This window comes from Scyliorhinus canicula, chromosome 19, assembly GCF_902713615.1.
Source record: "Scyliorhinus canicula chromosome 19, sScyCan1.1, whole genome shotgun sequence".
Lineage (NCBI taxonomy): Eukaryota > Metazoa > Chordata > Chondrichthyes > Carcharhiniformes > Scyliorhinidae > Scyliorhinus > Scyliorhinus canicula.
In genome coordinates, this window is record NC_052164.1 from 32,250,660 (window position 1) to 32,270,647 (window position 19,988).

General features: G+C 47.6%; 1 protein-coding gene across 9 annotated transcripts in view; it reads right to left on the reverse strand.

Moving 5' to 3' along the window:
* Positions 1 to 19,988, reverse strand: part of ubtf (upstream binding transcription factor) — a 67,628-nt gene that overhangs the window by 22,197 nt on the left and 25,443 nt on the right. For all 9 annotated transcript variants that reach the window (XM_038779394.1, XM_038779395.1, XM_038779399.1 and 6 more), the window contains exons 8-12: positions 19,212 to 19,322; positions 16,048 to 16,181; positions 3,924 to 4,065; positions 3,495 to 3,536; positions 3,174 to 3,302 (exon numbers count right to left, since the gene is read on the reverse strand). In XM_038779394.1, coding sequence (XP_038635322.1) covers positions 3,174 to 3,302; positions 3,495 to 3,536; positions 3,924 to 4,065; positions 16,048 to 16,181; positions 19,212 to 19,322 — 558 coding nt within the window. The remainder of the gene's footprint in view (positions 1 to 3,173; positions 3,303 to 3,494; positions 3,537 to 3,923; positions 4,066 to 16,047; positions 16,182 to 19,211; positions 19,323 to 19,988) is intronic.

Consider the following 19,988-nt stretch of genomic DNA (forward strand, 5'->3'; position numbering starts at 1 on the left):
AATAGCAGACAGATTAAAGCCAGCAGCTTTCAGTAGGACATAAAAATCCACCAGGAAAATTAACTTGGATGTTGTCTAACCCATAGGCCTTTTTACAGAAACAGCAATGGGTGCAAGTCTAAACCATTCATCCACTGACATTTGGTTTATATAGCTTATATACCAAATTGCCACACCAAGAGTGCAGAAACATACTACTTGAACACCACTTCTCATTCCTCCCACTAGTAACCCCCTTGCATTTGACAGTTAAGAGAACATTGATAAAAATCAGACAGATATATATTGGAACTTGAGATTTGTGAGCAGTTTGCAGCACACACTTGGACTGAAGCAATATATGTAGGTTACACCACACAGCTAGTAATTCTTCATAAACACACACCTCAAAAGCATTCAGCACATCTAGAAAAGAGCTACCCTCTTTATAGCAAATCTGCATCTGTAACAAGCCCGTTTGAAGTTATTTTTCAAAGCGCCCGAGGATTACATGACCAAGATCACCGTACTGCAAGCTACAGGTTCCAGGTAAACTCCCAGATCCTGAATGCAATCTATGGATAGACTTTCTTGTCAAATGTCTTTGAAGAAGAACTTGCAAACTTGGGATTCTTGCAATTCCCTGAACAAAGAGTATAAATACTCTGTTCAAAGGCACCAGGTCAAATGCATAAAGCTCCCAGAAGAACTTTGCATCGGTCAATAGATAATACCAAAGGTCCCAGAGACAATCTGAGATTCCCTATACATTTGATGAAGACATCCATTTCAAAACTGAAGAAAATATTTCTCCAGCAACATTAAGTGGCCACTTGAAACTTCACACAGTCCCGCAAGGCTCCTAATTACAATAGTAATGGCAACATTGCTCCCAAGTATCGTGTGGCTCTCCACTAGAAAGCTAAAGCTGAGAAGTACCAAATCTGCATCTCCAGTGAGGAGAACATACCAACACTGAAAGGAAGCCTCTGTATTGAAAACTGTTTGGACTGCAGGCAAGCATTTTCTTTTGTCCTAGGTTCAATGCTGGTACACATAACTGCATGTCCTCAGGCATCACTGGTTTGTAACTGAAATGGGCCAATTCATTGCCTTTCCCTGAACCTGCACTGATTGGAAAGGCCTTTCTTCCTCTGTTGACTGCATACATGCACATGTCATGGTTTACGAGCTTGAAAAATCAATGCTTAAATGCTTCAAAAAGCAATTACGTTGACAACCAAATACGAATGTGCACAGTTAAAATGGGCAGACTAAAAGAAAAAGAGGGGCTAAAAGCAGATATTCAACTATCAGAACATGAGTAATGTGCAGGAGCAGGGCAAAGATCATTAGAGCAGTGACAACAAGCAGACTATGATAAACCTGCGGAAACATCAAAGTAAGGGATCAACAACTCGACAAGAGGAGCTTGTGAAGGGAAAGTCAATGAAAAAATATCAGTGGGAGTGATCAGCTCCCTCATGACAATGCTCAGATCGGAGGATCTGGAGGTACCAACATCATTCCAAATGTAGAAGACCTGAAAAAGAAGCTAATAATATACATGCTGTTCAAAATACACAAAAACGGCAAAAAATATTTTAAGACTTTTTTTTTTAAAAAAGTGCATAAAACAGATTTTCAATCAGCAAATGAAACCAACAGGTACAGATATCAATCGGAGCAAAATGTTCTCATCCTAACATTCTTTAGGAAGTGTGGGTGACGATAGTGAGAAATACATTAAGAGACCCCAGTGCTTATGAAGGGGATCACGATGAAGATAAAATTGCGACCTATCCAGCTATAACAATTTCTTTACCCATGTTAAACTTTCCAAGATGCACATTCTTGACACACAATCACTTTCCAGATGTGCTGTTTATGCAGGAGCTAAAGAAGCTGGTCCTCCAGTTTCAAACTATTGCCCTTTGAGAACAGTCTTCTTGTTAAGCCACTGTGCTATCAACAGTGTAGCATCGCCTAGAAAGAGTTGTCAGTGACTTTCCACCATCAATGGGTGCCATTTACACACAACTCCCAAACAAGAGTAAAGCCATTGAAAACATCAATGACAAAAAAAAGTAAAAGTTTAGTGAGAGATTTCTCACAGCAAAATACCTTGAACAGGACAAGCGCTCCACAGAAAGCAACTTACCGACCAAGAAAAACAACTAAAATCCACAAGAAGACCAATGCATTAAACTCTGCAGAAAAACAGCTCTAAAGCAACAGATTCTTCCCCTCCCTCTTCACCTGCTGACCCCTACCCTGGCAAGACCCAGCATAATTGGGTGACAATTCGATACTACATACAAGACCCAATGACACAGAAGCCAGTTTGTGAAACTTTCACCAGTGGATTGCAATAGAAAATGGGTCAGCAGAAGCAACCAAATCTAACAGACCAGCAATACCTACAAGGAAAGCAAACCCGTAAACAAAATGAGCCATGTGGTATTTAAACCAAGTATTAAAAAAAACTGCACAAAACCCAGGCAGTGCCTCCACATCAATGCTAAAACAATAGATTCAGTACAATTTCAGCCTAAAGTTAATACCAAACATGGATATCTATTTTAACATAAACATCCGTATGGTTCGAAGGTACTAGAACAGCCCACTGGCTCCGTAAATATTTGTGTCACAGACGGTGTGGGAACCATGTAATCGAGATCCAAGGCCATTCCAGATTCAATCCTACCCAAATTAAAATCAGCTGTGGTAGTACCACAAATGAACTGAGAACCCCATGTGCATGAATCTTGTGAAGGATCAATTTGGGCTTGATGGTCATGTCCACCCCCTCACACCAGATAGCTTGCTGACACTCAATATTTTAGGAGCAAGAGGGTTGTTAGGGCTAGAACCCCTCAGTGGTGTGCTGAAGGGGATGGGAATAATGATTGACTCAGTGCTCTCAGGACTACATGTCACTCAAACAACGGCATTTGGATTTTCTCCTGGCATCAATAGAAAATAATAGGAAAATTATTTTACCTCGCTCTTTGCTTTACAATCTGTTAATTTATGAAAAGCACTCCATATGCAACGGAGTGCATATGCATTGCTCTTATACAGGTTGATCCATTGTTGTAAGAAAGACTGTACGCATTTCTCTGGAAAAATACACGCACGTCAACTTAGATGCAAACTAAGTTGCTAAAAAAGGGAAGCTAATGAGCACGCACCTTGGCATCTAAGATTTGTGATGAGATGCCTTTAACTCCGCCCTGCTTCAAGGTGCTTGCAGCTTTCTTGTTGATTCCAATCATCTTCTCTTCAGAGAGAACTCTTTGTTGCTCATGTTCAGGGAGGCTCTGCAGGATAAGATTAAATGTTTAGTTATTTAAAAAACCATGAAAATCATAGCGCACAGTACAGAACAGATGCAAGCCCACCATCTGCCACCCGCACCCCAGCGCCGAAGGAGAACGGATTAACAGCTACAATCTGTTCTTGGCACCTTCCAATGGCTGTCACATGACCAGGAATCATAGAATGACACGTACCAGCAAGAAACGATGAAGGTTAATTTCATATTCCTTCTTTTTCTGTGGGAACAAAACAAGTCAAAGTGTCACCATCTTATCATGCCATGGTCGCCACTGAGCTAATCTATTACAAATTAAAATTACGGCAGCATTGAACAATCCACTTTGATACTAGCCATTCCCCCAATAGCTCCCATGCTCAATTATCGCTTCCAATATCTTTAAACCGAGGGGAGGTCATGGAGAATCATTCTATTTCCCCCTCTATGGAAACCAGTTTCACTGGAATGGCCATTTGTGATAAACAATGAGCAAAATAAATCTTTAAAAGAAAAGTCGCTCATTATTGATCACTATTGACTCAAAGATGAAAAGTTTTGAACATTTTGGTAAAAGAGCTTGCTTTCCCCATCGGATTGCAATTTCTCGAGTTGCCAGAATTCTTACCTGTTCACATCGTTTCTGATAAGCATCCTTTTCTTTCTGAGACAACATCTTCCACTGCTTGCTGCACAGTACCATACGTTCTGTGCTGGGAATGTCTTTCATGTTGGACATTAGCTCAGCGCAATACAGAGAATAGCCATTTCTAAACAGAATAGAGAAAGTTTTGAGGTATTGCGTTACACAGATGCTTAGGACCATCTCCTCTGTGAACGGCAGCCGACGTTAGACCTGGAGGTTCAAACTCTTTTGGAGTCGAGGTGGATCCAAGATGTCATGCCCGAGTGGGAGAGCTTGGAACCACATGAATCAGTCAAGTGCCACAATTACCCCAGGGCACTTTCAGTAAGGGACCACCACGATTTGGCTCATTGCAGGGACGAACCAGTCACTAAGCACAGGATTCTGTTAAAAGTGGATCGGAACGGACTTTTTTCAGGAAATAACTGAAACAATGGTCAGGAAAACATTGCGGAAAAACAGAATACTGAAATTGGGGGTGAGGTGGGAAATCTGGCATAAAAAAAATAGAAAATGCTGGAAGTACTCAACACTGGGAAAATTAGCAATGAAGTCAAGAGTTTTGAATTGTGGGGTGGGGGGGTGGGGAAGAGAATCATAGAATTTACAGTGCTGAAGGAGGCCATTCAGCCCATCGAGTCTGCACCAGCTCTTAGAAAGAGCACCCTACCCAGGCCCACATCTCCACCCTATCCCCATAACCCAATAAACCCACCCAACACTAAGGGCAATTTTGGACACGAAGGGCAATTTATCATGGCCAATCCACCTAACCTGCACATCTTTGGACTGTGGGAGGAAACCGGAGCACCCGGAGGAAACCCACGTACACACGGGGAGAACGTGCAGACTCCGCACAGACACTGACCCAAGCCAGGAATCAAACCTGGGTCCCTGGAGCTGTGAAGCATTTGGGCTAACCACTATGGTACCGTGCTGCCCAAAGTGGACAAGGACGAAAGGAAGGCCTGTGTTAGGGTGAAGTTGAATGAAGTAACAATTAAATCTTCCTGGGAATGGTGATGGGGCAGGATAACGCAAGGCAAAAAATAAGAGAAGAAAAACCAAATCAAGGGACGTTAACAAAATGGAGCAGAGATTACGGTCTGACATTGTAAGACTTGGAAGGCCGGAATGTGCCTAACTGAAAGATGAGGTGCTGTCCCTGATACAGAGCTTCACTGGAACATTGCAGAAGGCCTGGGCCAGAGCGGCAGCCAAGATGGAGAATTCCAAATACAGGTGACTGGAATCCTGCAACTGAAAGGGCATTTGGGACCTTGGGCAGTGAGGAAAGGAGGTAAAATAACAGATGTTATATCTCCTGCAATTGTATGAAAATATGCCGTGGGAGGGTGACAGGGTGTGACTAAGGAATATATCTGGGTATCAATTTGGGGGGGGGGGGGGGGGGGGGGGTAGATGTGTTTAATGATAGCATCATGCTGGTGGTGGCAGAAAATAATCCATTGCCTGCAGAGGTTGATGGGCTGTAAAGTGAAGGCTAGGGAGTGTCTACCGTGGTTCTAGGAAGGGCGGGCAAGTGGCAAGAGCAGAAGTGCGGGAAAAGTAGCAGACACAGCAAGGGCTCCATTAATCACAATGAAGTCCTTTATTTGAGATACAAGGGAAGGCAATGCGGAAACTACATTCTATGGATATTTATATGGACTGCCAGAAGGCATTTGACAAGATCCCTCATAAAACTGAGGAAGTTTGTGAAATTGAAGGCAAATCATCATCCTGGTTAGGAGTTGTTTAGGCAGTAGAAAACACACAAGGTACAGTAACAGATATTTAACTGGATTGGAAGGAAGTGCCCCACAAAAAGGGGTTAGGGCGTACTCAGTATATTTATTAACAAGTCAAAAACACAAGCGAGCCATGTATCCAAGTTTGCTTAGGCCACAGATATTGGTTACACAGTAAATAATGTAGATAGGAGCATCAAATTACAGCGAAATTGATAGATGAAGTGAGCGAGTGGAACTGTGGCAGATTGATTTCAATGCAGACAAGCATGGTCCAACATGGATATGCTCACAAAAGGACAATCCCCAGAAGTGTAACTGATGCAAACGCTAGAAAGTGTAGAGATCCAATGAGCCAATGCGGGCGGGAGGCTGCTCCCACGTGCACAAATCTGGAAAATGTACTTGGGTGGAAAATGTACTTGGGTGCAAAAAAAAAACTGAAAAGGCTTGTGGGATGCTTGCTGTTATAATTAGAGAGTTGGGTTGGAACAGTGACGCAGTGATTAGCACTGCTGCCTCACGGCGCTGAGGACCTGGGATCGATCCCAGCCCAGGGTCACTGTCTGTGTGGAGTTTGCACACTCTCCCCGTGTTTGCGTGGTTCTCAACCCCACAATCCAAAAGATGTGCAGGGTAGGTGAATTGGCCATACTAAATTGCCCTTTAATTGGGGAAAAAAATAATTGGGTACTCTTGAATTAAAAAAATAAATAAATTGAGGGTTAAAATATAATGGCGCGAAGCTTTACTAGAGCAATATGAAGCCCTAAATACACCACTTCTGGTGGACAGCATACAGTTTCTGGTCTCCACACCGTTGAAAGGTTATATTGATTTTGGGAAGTGTGCAATGTAGATTCACCAGAATGTTACCAGGGCTCCAAGAGGTAGATTAAGAGAAAAGAAAGACGAGCATTTTATATAGCATCTTTCACCATCAACAAACATGTCAAAAGTGTTTTGGAGTGTAGTTACTGTAATGTAGAAAATATGGTAGCCAATTTGCACATAGCAAGCTCTCAGTAACAGCAATGTGATTATGATCTGATAACCTGTTTGCATGATGTTGATTGAGGGATAAACATTGACCAGATCACTAGGGATAACCCACCTTCTATTCATTAAAATTATTCCACAGGAAATTGGTGGCAGGGGAACCTCGGCGGCAGAGCGATCCGGCCCCCCCCCCCCCCCCCCCCCCCCCCCACACTACGGCACCAGAGCGCAGGCCACGAGCGGAGCGGCAGCGGCCCGGACCGAAGCGGGGCGGAGCCTGCGGAGAGGAGGGAACGGAGGAGCGACCAGCGACCCAACCACCCCCACCGGGAGAGCGCGGGGTGCGACAAGCGGCGGCCCTGACAGAGCAGCGGGGACCGACGCCTCTCTCTCTACCCTGGGTGAGTGAGGGAAAAGGAACTTTTACAAAAACAAAACTCTGAAAAGAAAACTGTTACAGAGAGGGGAAGGGGGGGGATATATTATTTTCTCTCTTTTTGCACTCTCTTTTCTCACCCAAAGCAAGCCCACCTGAGAGGAGTCTTATAAAAGAGAAAAAATAAAGTGGTAAAGGAAAGAAGGGAGGAGAGAAGAAAAAGGGAAGAAACAAAAAAAAAAAATAGGGTGCGGAAAAGGGGGGAAAAGAAAAACAAGGGGAGAGGAAAAGAAGAAAGGGAAGGGGGAGAACAAATGGCAGAAGGGAGCCAAAGCAGAGGGAGAAGGGGCAATGGGCGAGCCAGCTCAGGCGAGCGAATCAGCACACGAGGCGACAGAACGGAAGTATCGCCACATCAAAAAGAGCTGTACAGACAGGTGCCCTCTCCCCCGGGGCCAGGGGGAGCTGGGACTGGAAGGCAGCCTTTGCCGAGGCGCTGAGGGAGCATCAACAGGTAAACAAGGCAGAGGCGAAGGCAGACATCGAGGCCGCAGTGCAGGCAGCAGTAGCCAGGGCCATGTCAGGGGTGCAGCAGGCCCTGACCAGACTAGAGGAGAAATTGGATGCCCAAGGGGAGAAACTGGAAGCCCAGGAGGCGACCATTAAGGAGCTGGAGAAAGCAGTGACTGACGTGAGCGACCGGGTCACGGCCCTGGAGAGGGAGGTGGCGAGACTGGGCGTAACACAGGGGAGCCTGAAGGGCAGAGTAGACGACCAGGAAAACCGCTCGAGAAGGCAAAATGACAGGATAGTGGGCCTGCCAGAGGGGATCGAGGGTAGAAACCCCACAGCATACGTGGCTGAGATGCTGGGCAACTTAGTGGGGAGAGAAACTTTCCCCAACCCACCAGAAATGGACAGAGCACATCGGTCGCCCAAGGCAGGAGACCACCCGAGAGCAGTCATAGCTAAACTGCACCGGTACCAGGATAGGGAGACAATCCTGCGCTGGGCCAGGAAAAATAGAGCCTGCAAATGGGAAGGACACGCCATTAGAATTCATGAGGATATTGGGGCAGGTCTAGCCAGGAGACGGGCAGAGTTCAATAGAGCAAAAGCAGCTCTTCACAGGAGCAAAGTGCGTTTTGGTATGCTGTACCCAGCGAAACTCTGGGTCACATATCAAAACAGGGAATACTTCTTTACAGCCCCCACTGAGGCAAACAAGTTTGTCGAGGAGCACGGGCTGGAAAACCACCAGCGAGGGTAGGGACGAGGGGCCCCTGGCAAGGGGCAACGACACGCCGACGGGGGTGGGGGTGTCGGGAGGGGTGAGGCAATGTAGGCCCCCCCCCCGCCCCCGGCAAGAACACCCTGAACAAAGAGCAAACCACTGCCCGAGGGACCGCTCCAGGTGGGAGGCCAGGCCCCGGCACGAGGGAACGAGCGTAATGGAGAAGGGAGAGCAAGCGAGAGGGGTGCAGGGTAGGATGGGTGAAGAGCAGACAGAAAACCACAGAGGCCAGGCAGGGGAGAAGCGAGACAGTAACTCCAGAGAGGGGGCCCACCGCACTAGCAGGAAAGCTAGCGCCAGGGGCACGCAACAAAGCAGGGCTGCAGCACACCCCCAACAGGGGGGGGAAGGCGCCAGGCAGGGGATTGGGGGGGGGAACACCCATCAGAGTCGGGAGAGCAAACGGGGACAGGAACAGGGGAAAGAGGGGCAAAGGAGGGGTATACGGGGGGAGGAGGGAAAAGGGTGAGACCGGGGGCGGGGGGTACACAGGGAGCGAGAGACCGAGGAGAGGGGGATGCAGGGAAGGAGGGACAAAAGAGGCTAGAAAAGGAACAGGGCTACAAAGTGCCTCAACCAAGGGCTCGAAACAAGGAACTGCTGCAAGCACCCACCCAGTACGGTCTCTGGGCTAAGGGAGACCCCAGAGTGCAGGGGACTACCCGCGTGGCGGACACACAGTTGACGGCCATGGCGGGTGCCCCCGGGACAAGGGGAAACCCCGGAGCGCAGAGACCCGACCGCATGGAGAGATCAGCGACAGCGGCCATCCTGGACGGCCGACTAACAAAGGGAAACCACGGAGGGCAGGGGCGCGTCCACCAGATAAGTATGGTTAATCCCACAGGAGCAGAAGCCCCCCACCAGGATAGTCACCTGGAACGTAAGAGGACACAACGGCCCAGTGAAGAGATCAAGAGTCCTCATCCACCTCAGAAATATGAGGGCCGACATAGTCTTCCTCCAGGAGACACACCCGAGAGAGCAGGACCGACTGCGGGTAAGAAAGGGCTGGGTGGGACAGATCTACCATCCCTGCTATGGGACAAGGGCCAGGGGGGTGGCGATATAGATCGGCAAGAGGACGATGTTTAGGGCGACAAAAGACGGTTACGGACCCGGGGGGGACGGTACGTCATGGTCAGCGGGGCACTGGATGGGGCACCGGTGGTACTAATCAACGTGCACGCGCCCAACTGGGACGACACGAGCTTCATCAAAAAGACTATGGCAGTAATCCCAGACATAGCGATGCATCGACTAATCATGGGGAGGGAGACTTCAACTGTGTACAGGATCCAAAGACGGACAGATCAAACCCCAAAACGGGGAAAACCTCAAGCATGGCAAGGGAACTCAGTCACTTTGTGGAGCAGATGGGAGCGGTGGATCCCTGGAGGTTCGCCCACCCGGGGGAGAAGGAATTCTCCTCCTTCTCCTCAGTACACAACTTATACACCAGAATTTACTTCTTTGTGGTGGGGAAAACGGTGCTTCCAGGGTTAGACAAAGTGGAATACTCCGCAATTGTGATATCAGACCACGCTCCACATTACATGGACGTGCAGCTAGAGACGGGCAGGGCCCAGCGCCCCACATGGGGGTTGGTCAGTGCCTTACTAGCTGACAAGGCCTTCAGCGAAAGGATAGCGCAGGCCATAGCAGAGTACACGGAGAACAACCAGAACGGGGAGGTCTCACCCTCCACATTCTGGGAAGCGCTAAAGGCTCTACAAAGAGGGGAAATCATCGCTTTCAAAGCGCAAAGAGATAGGGAGGAAAGGGTGGCTAGGCAGCAGCTGGTCAACTCCATACTGGAGGTAGACCGTAAATACTCCGACTCCCCGACCGTGGAGCTCCTGGCGGAGAGGAAAGAGCTACAAAGGAACTTTGACCTGCTCTCCACCAGGAAAGCAGTGCACCAACTCCGCCAGGCGTGCGGGACCCTGTACGAACACGGAGATAAAGCCAGCCGCCTGTTGGCACACCAGCTGAGAAAGCAGGCAGCCACCAGAGAAACTGCACAAATCAGGGGTACCGGAGGCACGTTGGAAACAGAACCAGAAAAGATTGACAAAACCTTCAAGGCCTTCGACCAAGAGCTGTACACCTCAGAGCCCCCAAGGGGGGAGTCTGGGATGAAACGGTTCCTTGATGGACTGGACATTCCAGTCGCGGGGGAGGGCAGAAAACGGGGCCTGGAAGCACCACTAGCACTGGGAGAGGTCATGGACAGCATTAGCTCCATGCAGGCGGGGAAGGCGCCGGGACCGGACGGATTCCCGGAGGACTTCTGCAAAAAATTTGCGACAGCCCCCACTGAGGCAAACAAGTTTGTCAAGGACAAACTAGGGGCACACTGCCACCCACCCTAGCACAGGCCTCAATCTCGCTGATACCTAAGAAAGACAAAGACCCAACGGAATGTGGGTCATACAGACCCATCTCACTGCTGAACGCAGACGCCAAAAGGCTAGAAGACTGTGTACCCGAGGTGATGGACAGAAGGCCAGACGGGCTCGTCAAAGGTAGACAGGTTACCTCAAATATCAGGCGCCTGCTGAACGTGATAATGACCCCCTCCGGGGAGGTGATTATCTCCCTGGACGCAGAAAAGGCCTTCGACAGAGTCAAATGGAAATACATCAGAGGTACTGGAGCGGTTCGGGCTTGGAACAGGGTTCACCTCCTGGGTAAAGCTCCTATACAACGCTCCCATGGCGAGCGTACGGACCCAACAATACCAACTCCCAATACTTCCAACTGCACAGGGGCACCAGACAAGGATGCCCACTGTCCCCGCTGCTGTTCGCCCTAACGATCGAACCGCTAGCAACCGCGCTCAGGGCAGCAAAAAGCTGGAGGGGGATCCGAAGGGGAGGCAGAGCACAGAGTCTCACTCTCTGCAGATGACCTGCTCCTCTACATTTCGGACCCACAGAGCAGTATGGGCGGAATTATTGCGCTCCTGAAAGAGTTTGGAGCCTTCTCGGGCTACAAACTCAACATGAGCAAAAGCGAGATCTTCCCAGTACACCCGCAAGTGGGTGGGGGGGGGGGGGGGGGGGGGGCAGCACTAAAGGGGCTGCCGTTTAAACAAGCCCGACACAAATTCCGCAACCTGGGGAGCCAAATAGCCCATGACTGGAAAGGGATCCACAAATGGAACCTCACCAGTCTGACGGAGGAAGTAAAAAAGGACCTGCAAAGATGGAACACACTCCCACTCTCCCTCGCGGGGAGAGTCCAGACGATCAAAACGAACGTACTGCCCAGGTTCCTCTTCCTGTTTAGATCCATCCCGATCTACATCCTCCAAGACCTTTTTCAAAGCGCTGGACAAACTAATCATGGCATTCGTATGGGGGGGTAAAAATGCTAGGATCCCAAAGAAGGTCCAATAAAAAACAAAATCGGGGAGGGGGGGGGGGGGGGGGTAGCCCTCCCAAACCTACAATTCTGCCACTGGGCGGTGACAGCCGAGCGAATAAGGGGATGGATCAAGGAGCAAGAGGCCGAGTGGGTGCGCGCGGAGGAGGCCTCCTGCGTGGGGACCTCCCTCCGGGCCCTCGCCACGGCAGCACTCCCATCCCCACCCAAAAAACACTCCAGCAGCCTGGTGGTGATAGCCACCCTCCAATCCTAGAACCAACTGCGGCAGCAATTTGGCCTGAACAAAATGTTGGACAAAGCTCCCATCTGCAACAACCATAGGTTCACACCAGCACTGACTGACGCCACCTTCAAAAAGGTGGAGGCAGGACGGAGGGACACTGACAGTCAGGGACCTATACACAGACGGCAGGGTCGCAACACTGGACGAACTGACAGAGAAATTTCAGCTAGCCAGGGGGAACGAGCTAAGGTATCTGCAGCTTAAAAACTTCCTACGAAAGGAGACAAGGATGTACCCACAACCGCCACGACAGACACTACTGGAAGAACTACTGGACGCAAGCATACTAGACAAGGGAAACTGTAGTGACATGTACGACCGACTGACAGAAAGGGCCGACACCGTACTGGACACAACAAGAAAGAAATGGGAGGAAGACCTGGGGATTGAGATAGGGTGGGGACTCTGGAGCGAAGCACTGCATAGGGTCAACTCCACTGCCACGGGCGCAAGGCTCAGCCTGACGCAGCTAAAAGTGGTACATAGAGCCCACTTAACAAGAACCCTTATGAGTAGGTTCTTCCCGGAGGTGGAGGATAGGTGTGAACGGTGCCAAGGAGGCCCGGCCAACCAAGCCCACATGTTCTGGTCTTGCCCCAGACTTGTGGAGTACTGGACAGCCTTCTTCGAGGCAATGTCCAAAGTGGTGGGGGTGAGGGCGGAGCCATGCCCGAAAGTGGCGGTCTTCGGGGTCTCTGACCAGCCAGATCTATTCCTGGGGAGGAGGGTGGACGCCCTTGCCTTTGCCTCCCTGATCTCCCGCCGTAGAATCCTGTTTGGCTGGCGGTCAGCAGCACCACCCAGAGCTGCAGACTGGCTGTCCGACCTTTCGGAATCTCTCCAAATGGAGAAAATTAAATTCTCCATCCGAGGGTCGGACGACAGCTTCCACAGAACGTGGGAGCCATTCACGCGAATGTTCCGGGACCTGTTTGTGGCCAACGAACAAGAGGAAGAATAGCCAGGTAGCTACGAATCAGGGGAAATTAGTCAAGAATCAGAGAATCAAGGCATGAAAGGGAGAGATAGACTGGGAGGGAGGGAGGACGACAGCTAAACCTGAGGAAAGAAAGGTGAACCACTGGGGGGGTGCAGGGTAACGGGAGCCAGAAGGAAGGCACGGGATGCCAAAACGTGCATGACATCTCCAGCAGCAGGGAACGAGGAAAATAAAGATGGAAGACTGGAGGAGCAGAAGAAGCAGAGGCGAGCGCGTGACGGCAGCGAGACCCGTCCGGGAGAAGCAGGCGGCAACAACACAGCCAAGTATCGCACACTGTAATTATCTCCCCGGCACCCAAATGTATATTTGCCTCCCCAATCCATCCTCCACCCCCCCCCCCCCCAATCCATCCTCCACCCCCCCCCCCCCCCCCCAATCCATCCTCCACCCCCCCCCCCCCCCCCCCCCCAAGCAAACAGTCGCCTACTTACGTGGTGTAAATAATTTTGCCAGGTGTACAGAGCTGCCACTGTCGAGCTGGTGCACAATACCCTACCAGTTATTCTATTTCATATTTTATTGTATATTATGTTGGGGTGGGCCCTTCTCTTCTAAATATGTGTATATGTTTCTTATTCTGTGTACATAACAGTAATTATACCTTGTTCAAAAACCCAATAAAAAAACATTTATAAAAAAAATTATTCCACAGGACCTTAAGAGGGCAGACAAGGCAAATAACCCATCTGAAAGAATAGTGCAATATTGAGGGAGTGCAGCACCGGCCCTCGGTATTTAAGTCGTCGGCGGGACTTGAACCTTATGATGGAGGTGAGAATGCTACCAACTGAGCGACAGCTGACATTGGAGTTTAAATAAACCAGGTATATTCTCCCTGGAATATAGGAGGGTCAGAAGGGATTTGATTGGAGGTTTTTTTGGACTTTGAAAGAACTGAAATGGTAGGTAGAGGGGAACTTTTTCCAATAGTGGTGGTGAGGGGAAAATAACCTTGAAACCTGAAAGAGGCTATTCAGCAGAAGTTAGTAAAGAGTCCTTGATGTAATTTTAAATTTGGTCATATGGTGGGCATCACTAGCTAGACCAGCATCTATTGCCCATCTCAAATTGCCCTCAAGATGGCGGTGGTGGCGAGTTGCCTTCTTGAACTGCTGCATTATATGAGATGTGGGTACACCCACTGTGCAGTTGGGGAAAAAGTTCCAGGATTTTGACCCAACGACAGTGAAGGAACTGCAACATATTTACAAGTCTGGATGGTAACTGGCTTGGAGGGTACTTCCAGGTGGTGTTATCTTGTGTCTGCTGCCCTTGTCCTTCTGGATGTTAGTGGTCGTAGGTTTGGAAGGTGCTAAGGACCCATAGTGAGTTCCTGCAGTGCAGCTTGCAGATGGTACACACAGCAACTACTGTGCATCAGTGGTGGAGGGAAAGAATATTTGTGGATGGGGTGTAAATCAAGCGGGGTGCTTTGTCCTGGATGGTGCCAAGCTCCAAGTGTTGTTGATGACTTACTCATCCAAGCAAGTGGAGAAATTCCATCACGCACCTGGCCTGTGCCTTGTAGGCAGCAGACAGGTCAATGGTAACCTCAAGGCTGTTGATAGTGGGGGATTCATAAAGTTTATGCACCCGAATGTCACGGGTGATGGTTAGGTTCTCTCTTGTTGGAGATGGTTATTCCCTACACTTGCATGGCGCCAATGTTACTTGTCAACCTAAGCCTGGATATTCTCTAGGTCTTGCTGCACTTCAACATGGAACTGCTTCAGTATCTGAGGAGTTGCAAATGGTGAACATTGTGCAATCATTAGCAAACATCCCCACTTCTAATCTTATAATGGAAGTTCTCTGATGAAGCAGTTTAAGAATGCTGGGGCTTTAGGACACTACCATGAGGAACTCCTGCAGTGACATCTTGGAACCGATGCATTTGGCCTCCAAAAACCACAACCATCTTTCCTTTGTGTTAGGTACTCAAACCAGTTTTCCCACAGTCCCATTGACTCCAGCTTTGCTAGGGCTCCCCGATGCCACATTCGGTCAAATGCTGCCATATTATGGTCCACAAGTTTGGTCTTAGCCATCTTGCATTCAAACTATCTGTATTTTGGCATTTGCAATATGCCCCTATAGCCGTGTGCTTGCGCATAAACTCTATAGGTGAATGGAGATTTCCCTGTAACTTGATGACTTTCTAAGCTAGTCAACACATCTGGTTGACCAAGAAACAGAATTTGATATATTTCAGCCTTTCAGTGAATCAAGTCCATTCTGATTTATGTTGTAAATGATTTTAAAATCTTTTTCTTAAAAAGCGAATGAGATTATAGAAAAAGCTCACTCTTTCTCACTTGAGCAACATGTTTGGCTAAAAACTACAGGACAATGAAGGCCTGCTACCTTGGCCAAGGAAGCGACTCTAGCAAAGGCTGTAAAACAAGACATTCCTAAATACCAGATACGTTTGGATTTCATGGTCCATATCCTAAACTAACTGCCCGAATAAAGGTTAAACAGGACATCATGACAAATAATAAGCCACGAGAAGACTTCAGGAGCAGAGTGATGGATACAGAAGGTTGGGAGCCCTTGTCCCTCAATTGTTTAAATTAATGGGTACAAACAAGTGGCCGACGTGGATTATTCAACAGTCTCTAGAAATAAGGTACAGAAACAGTTGCTAGGGCAGGGTGTGTGTGTGTGTGTGTGTGTGTGTGTGTGTGTGTGTGTGTGTCTCTTCAGTCTTCTTTGAATGGAATATAATCCGGAGAGTTGATAACACTTTGGTTTGCTCAAGATAATAGAGTAGTTGCGAAGATCAGCTTAATTTATTTACCCAATCCAGGGGCAGGAGGCCATCATGGAGAGGCAGATATCTTTAGCCACGCAAGTCTGCATGCTATGTCCATTCATATGATCCAGGACTAGTAAACCTCTCTCACCAGTTACGGGTCTTATGCCTTTTCTGCCTATTTAGATTATGCATCATATCCAAACTGTTACTTCTTAATAAACTTCTCACACATTTAGTGTGGACACTTACGGGGGTGGCTTTGTGGGTCGACCATCAAACTTGTCCTTGAGCTGTCGCTCAGCTTTAGTCAGTGTATTTTTGGTCAGATCATCCAAATTGATGCTTTGCTCTGGATGACGTACAACATATTCTCTCATTGCTTCCTGCAAACAGAAGGTGGCCCATGTTGAAAATGATTTTGAAATCACAAATGCCCTCTTTCCCCATTACAATGCACCTAAAGCAGGACCCATAAACCCACCAACATTAACACTATTTACAAAACAGATTTCCAGCTATTTTAAAGATAAATTTCTGCTCAGAATTTTCTTCTCTTCTATTAAGGCATAACCCTCCTGTATTATGCCCAAGTGGCTATTCATGGTGTTTGCCGAGGCAAGGAGGGTTTTCAATTATCTCAAGTGTCAATCTGGCCCACTCCTCTCTTCTGTCCCGTCACAAATTTGTCTAGCAGTAAAACAAAGTTAACATAACATAATAGGATGCGAGATATCCAGCAACAGGTAGAAATCTGCCAAGACACAGCAGTAGCCGGTATTTGAAAGGCCCAATAAGATGCGTCTCTCCCAGCAACGAGTTTAGAAGGCAGTTTCGATACGAATCCGATGCAAATGACTTTGGAGTAGGAACATTTACATAGATGATTGGGGAAGATCAACGATCATACATATGTTCCCGTCTAGAGTCAAGGAAGTTGATAGGGGCAGGCGGCTGAATACACAGAAGGCATAATCAAAGGAAACCAGCTAGCATCCAGCAGGCAGAAGCAGTTTCCAGCCACAAAGCCTGAAGGCCAAGTTTTACATCTAACAGCTTTGAAGTCTTAGAGCCATGTCAGTGCAGAAACAAGACACAGGAAATGTGGAAAGAGGAGCTGGGCATAGAGGTTGGGGGAGGACTCTTGATCTAAGCACTGCACAGGGCAAACTCCACCTCATGCGCAGGACTGAGCCTAATGCAACTAATAGTAGTGCACAGGGCACACTTGACCAGAACATGCATGAGGGGGCTTCTTCCAGAAGGGCAAGACAAATGTGAATTGTGCAAGGAGGCCCGGCCAACCACACCCACATGTTCTGATCATGTCCCAGACGTGTCGGGTAGTGGACCACCTTTTTCGAGGCCATGTCGAAGGTTGTGGGGATGACAGTGGCAGCCTTCAGGGTATCAGAACAGCCAGGGCTCTTTGCTGGGCGAGAGGCAGACACCCTAGCCTTCGCTTCCCGACCGCCCAACGGAGACTCCTGCTCAGCTGGAGATCGGCAGCGCCACCCAATGCCGCAAACCGGCTGTCCGACTTAAAACAGAATTCCTCAAACTGGAAAAGATAAAATTTGCCATGAGAGGATCAGAGGAAGGCTACTGCAACACATGGAAGCAATTTACCACCCTGTTTGAGGACCTGTTCATGACCAGCAACCAATAAGGGGAGGGGGGAGACATCACCCAGAGTACAGGGGAAGTAGGAAGTAAGGCAGGGGCACCAAAGGATACAAAGGGAAAGAAAAACCCATTTGACCACGGCAAACATCAACAGGGTATGCATTGGTGCCATTCCCCTAGTATGTTTTAATACCATGGGGCAACATGTAGATAATTAAACAGTATGGTTGTGGTAACAGATTATTGGGAGCCCAATGTTAATATGCCTCATATCTGTATATATTTTTCCTATGTATTCATACCTGTTTATTTTTCCCCTTTTTTGTTCCTTGCAATGTTGTTACAAATAAATGCAAAAACCAAGAAAAATACTTTTTAAAAAGTCAGTGCAGAAAACCCTTGTAAAGGCAGTTTAAATAACTTCACTGGACCAGAACAAGACGTTCCCCAGGCGTGATCATCCCTGTATTGTTTGGTGACTATAATCTGGTTTTACCATATGGATTCATTTACTTTGGATGTTGTTTGAGAAATGGGAAAGTTTGAAGGAGTTCAGGGATCGGAGAGATTTTGAAACAAGGTCTACTTAAAAACCGTGGACACGTTTAGCAATTAATATACCTGTATTGTCGTAGATTAGAGTAGTCCTGTTTGTGTGCATTGGTCATTTCTTTGAAAAATAGTCTTTAATAATTGTTACACGATGACTAGACTGCTTATTCTCGCTGGGGTTTCACTTGTCTCTTCACGCAAAAACAAAGTAGAAATTTACCCCCCCCCCCCTAGTTGGGGTACACTTCACTAATCACATCAACATGGTTCCTGCCACCCCACAGAACTGCAGAATTTTCCTGGTCAAGTGGAGGTCTAATTTCCTGAATTACTACTGAATCTGCCTCTGCCATCCTTGTAGATCATAACTCAGCAAATGATGAAAAAAAAAGAACCTTCGTCTCTCTTTAGTGTTTGTCAATTACTGGGAATCCATCGACTCGGATTACTGACCCTCCACCTCCCACTGAAGCTCTCTCCATCTATTCTATCTAAACCCTTCATATCTCTATTAAATATCCCTTAACCTCAATCTAAGGAGAACAATCGCTGCTTTCCCAGGGAACTTTTCACTTTATAACTATTTCCCCCACTCATACATTCTTACTTCTCTATTAATCTAAAGTCAAGTTTGATTCTGTTCTTTCCCTTGGCCTTAGCAAAGCGTCACAAATAATGGGTGATGCATTTCTAATGGAAGTTTTAGCCAGCGTTCAATGCACGAGGTTTATCCAATGTAAATTGGGCTTCTGGCATTTCTCTAGGAATTTTCGCAAAGAAATCGGAGCAATAGGTTTGATACTCAGTTTAGCCCATAGTACATGGGCCACTCTACAACTAAAAGGGAAACCAACTGGGTAACCCATTGATGGGCATCTAACCATAAAGTGTGCAACAGTAGCCAACAGCTATTCATGTGCTGCTTACCCTTCCAAAAATACTTTACCTAGCCCTGTGAGTAAGATGCCGACATTTGGGATGGCAGAACAGACACAAAGCAGGGTCCTCATACGTCACACACCATATCTGGGCATCTTTACCACTCACCCATCATCATTGAACTCTTACCCAAGCCCACATCAAAAAGGGAAAGTTTTACCCACCAAAACAAGCCTTTGCTGAAAATCTTAAAAAGAATAGGATACGCTGACTTGACTTATCCTCTTCACAATACTCTACATCATCGAGCCTGTGGTTTAATGATGCAACCAACACCAGTTTAGCCAGTGTCTACTTGCCTCGTACAACTCACGCTGCTCCAAGCTTTTGCCAATCCACTTGAGTCGTTTCTTGTCAGACAGCTGGGACCACTGCTTCCCCAGTGCCTCTTTAACATCCTTCATTGTTGCCTGGGAAAACAAACAGGTTTTATTGATACATGGTGTCTACTCTTATCTTACATCATTTGATTACTAGTCACAGCAACACAACTCTTCTGACAACGATAAACTTGGATCATTGACAACTACACCACAACTACTAATGCACGGCCGAGACCACAAGTTGTTGCATTCCCACAGTAAGTCACAGTTGAAGGAAACAATTTAAGCCTTTTCATCAACTGTATAGCCATTTGTGTTTGTTAAAAGATCACAGAGTAATTTTCAAATATGGTCAAAGTAAAGGAGCCCTAGTTAAGTACTCGGGTGCATCCATTTTTTTTTTCTTTGAGAATTGGGAAACAAAGGCAAGTGGTGTATAGTGGTATTGTCACCTGGACGGGTAATGTCCTGGGGACATGGGTCAAATCCCACCATGGCAGCTGGTGAACTTTGAATTCAATAAAGAAAAACTGGAAATAAAGTATTAACGACGCCCATGAAACCATTGTCGATTGTTGTAAAAACCCAACTGGTTCACTTATGTCCTTTAGTGAAGGAAATCCGCCACCCTTCCCTGCTCTGGCCTACATGTGACTCCAGACGCAGAACAATGTGGTTGACTCTCAACTCCCTTTTAAAAATGCCACTCAGTTTAAGGACTATAAATGGTGGCCCAGCCAGTGATGCCCACAC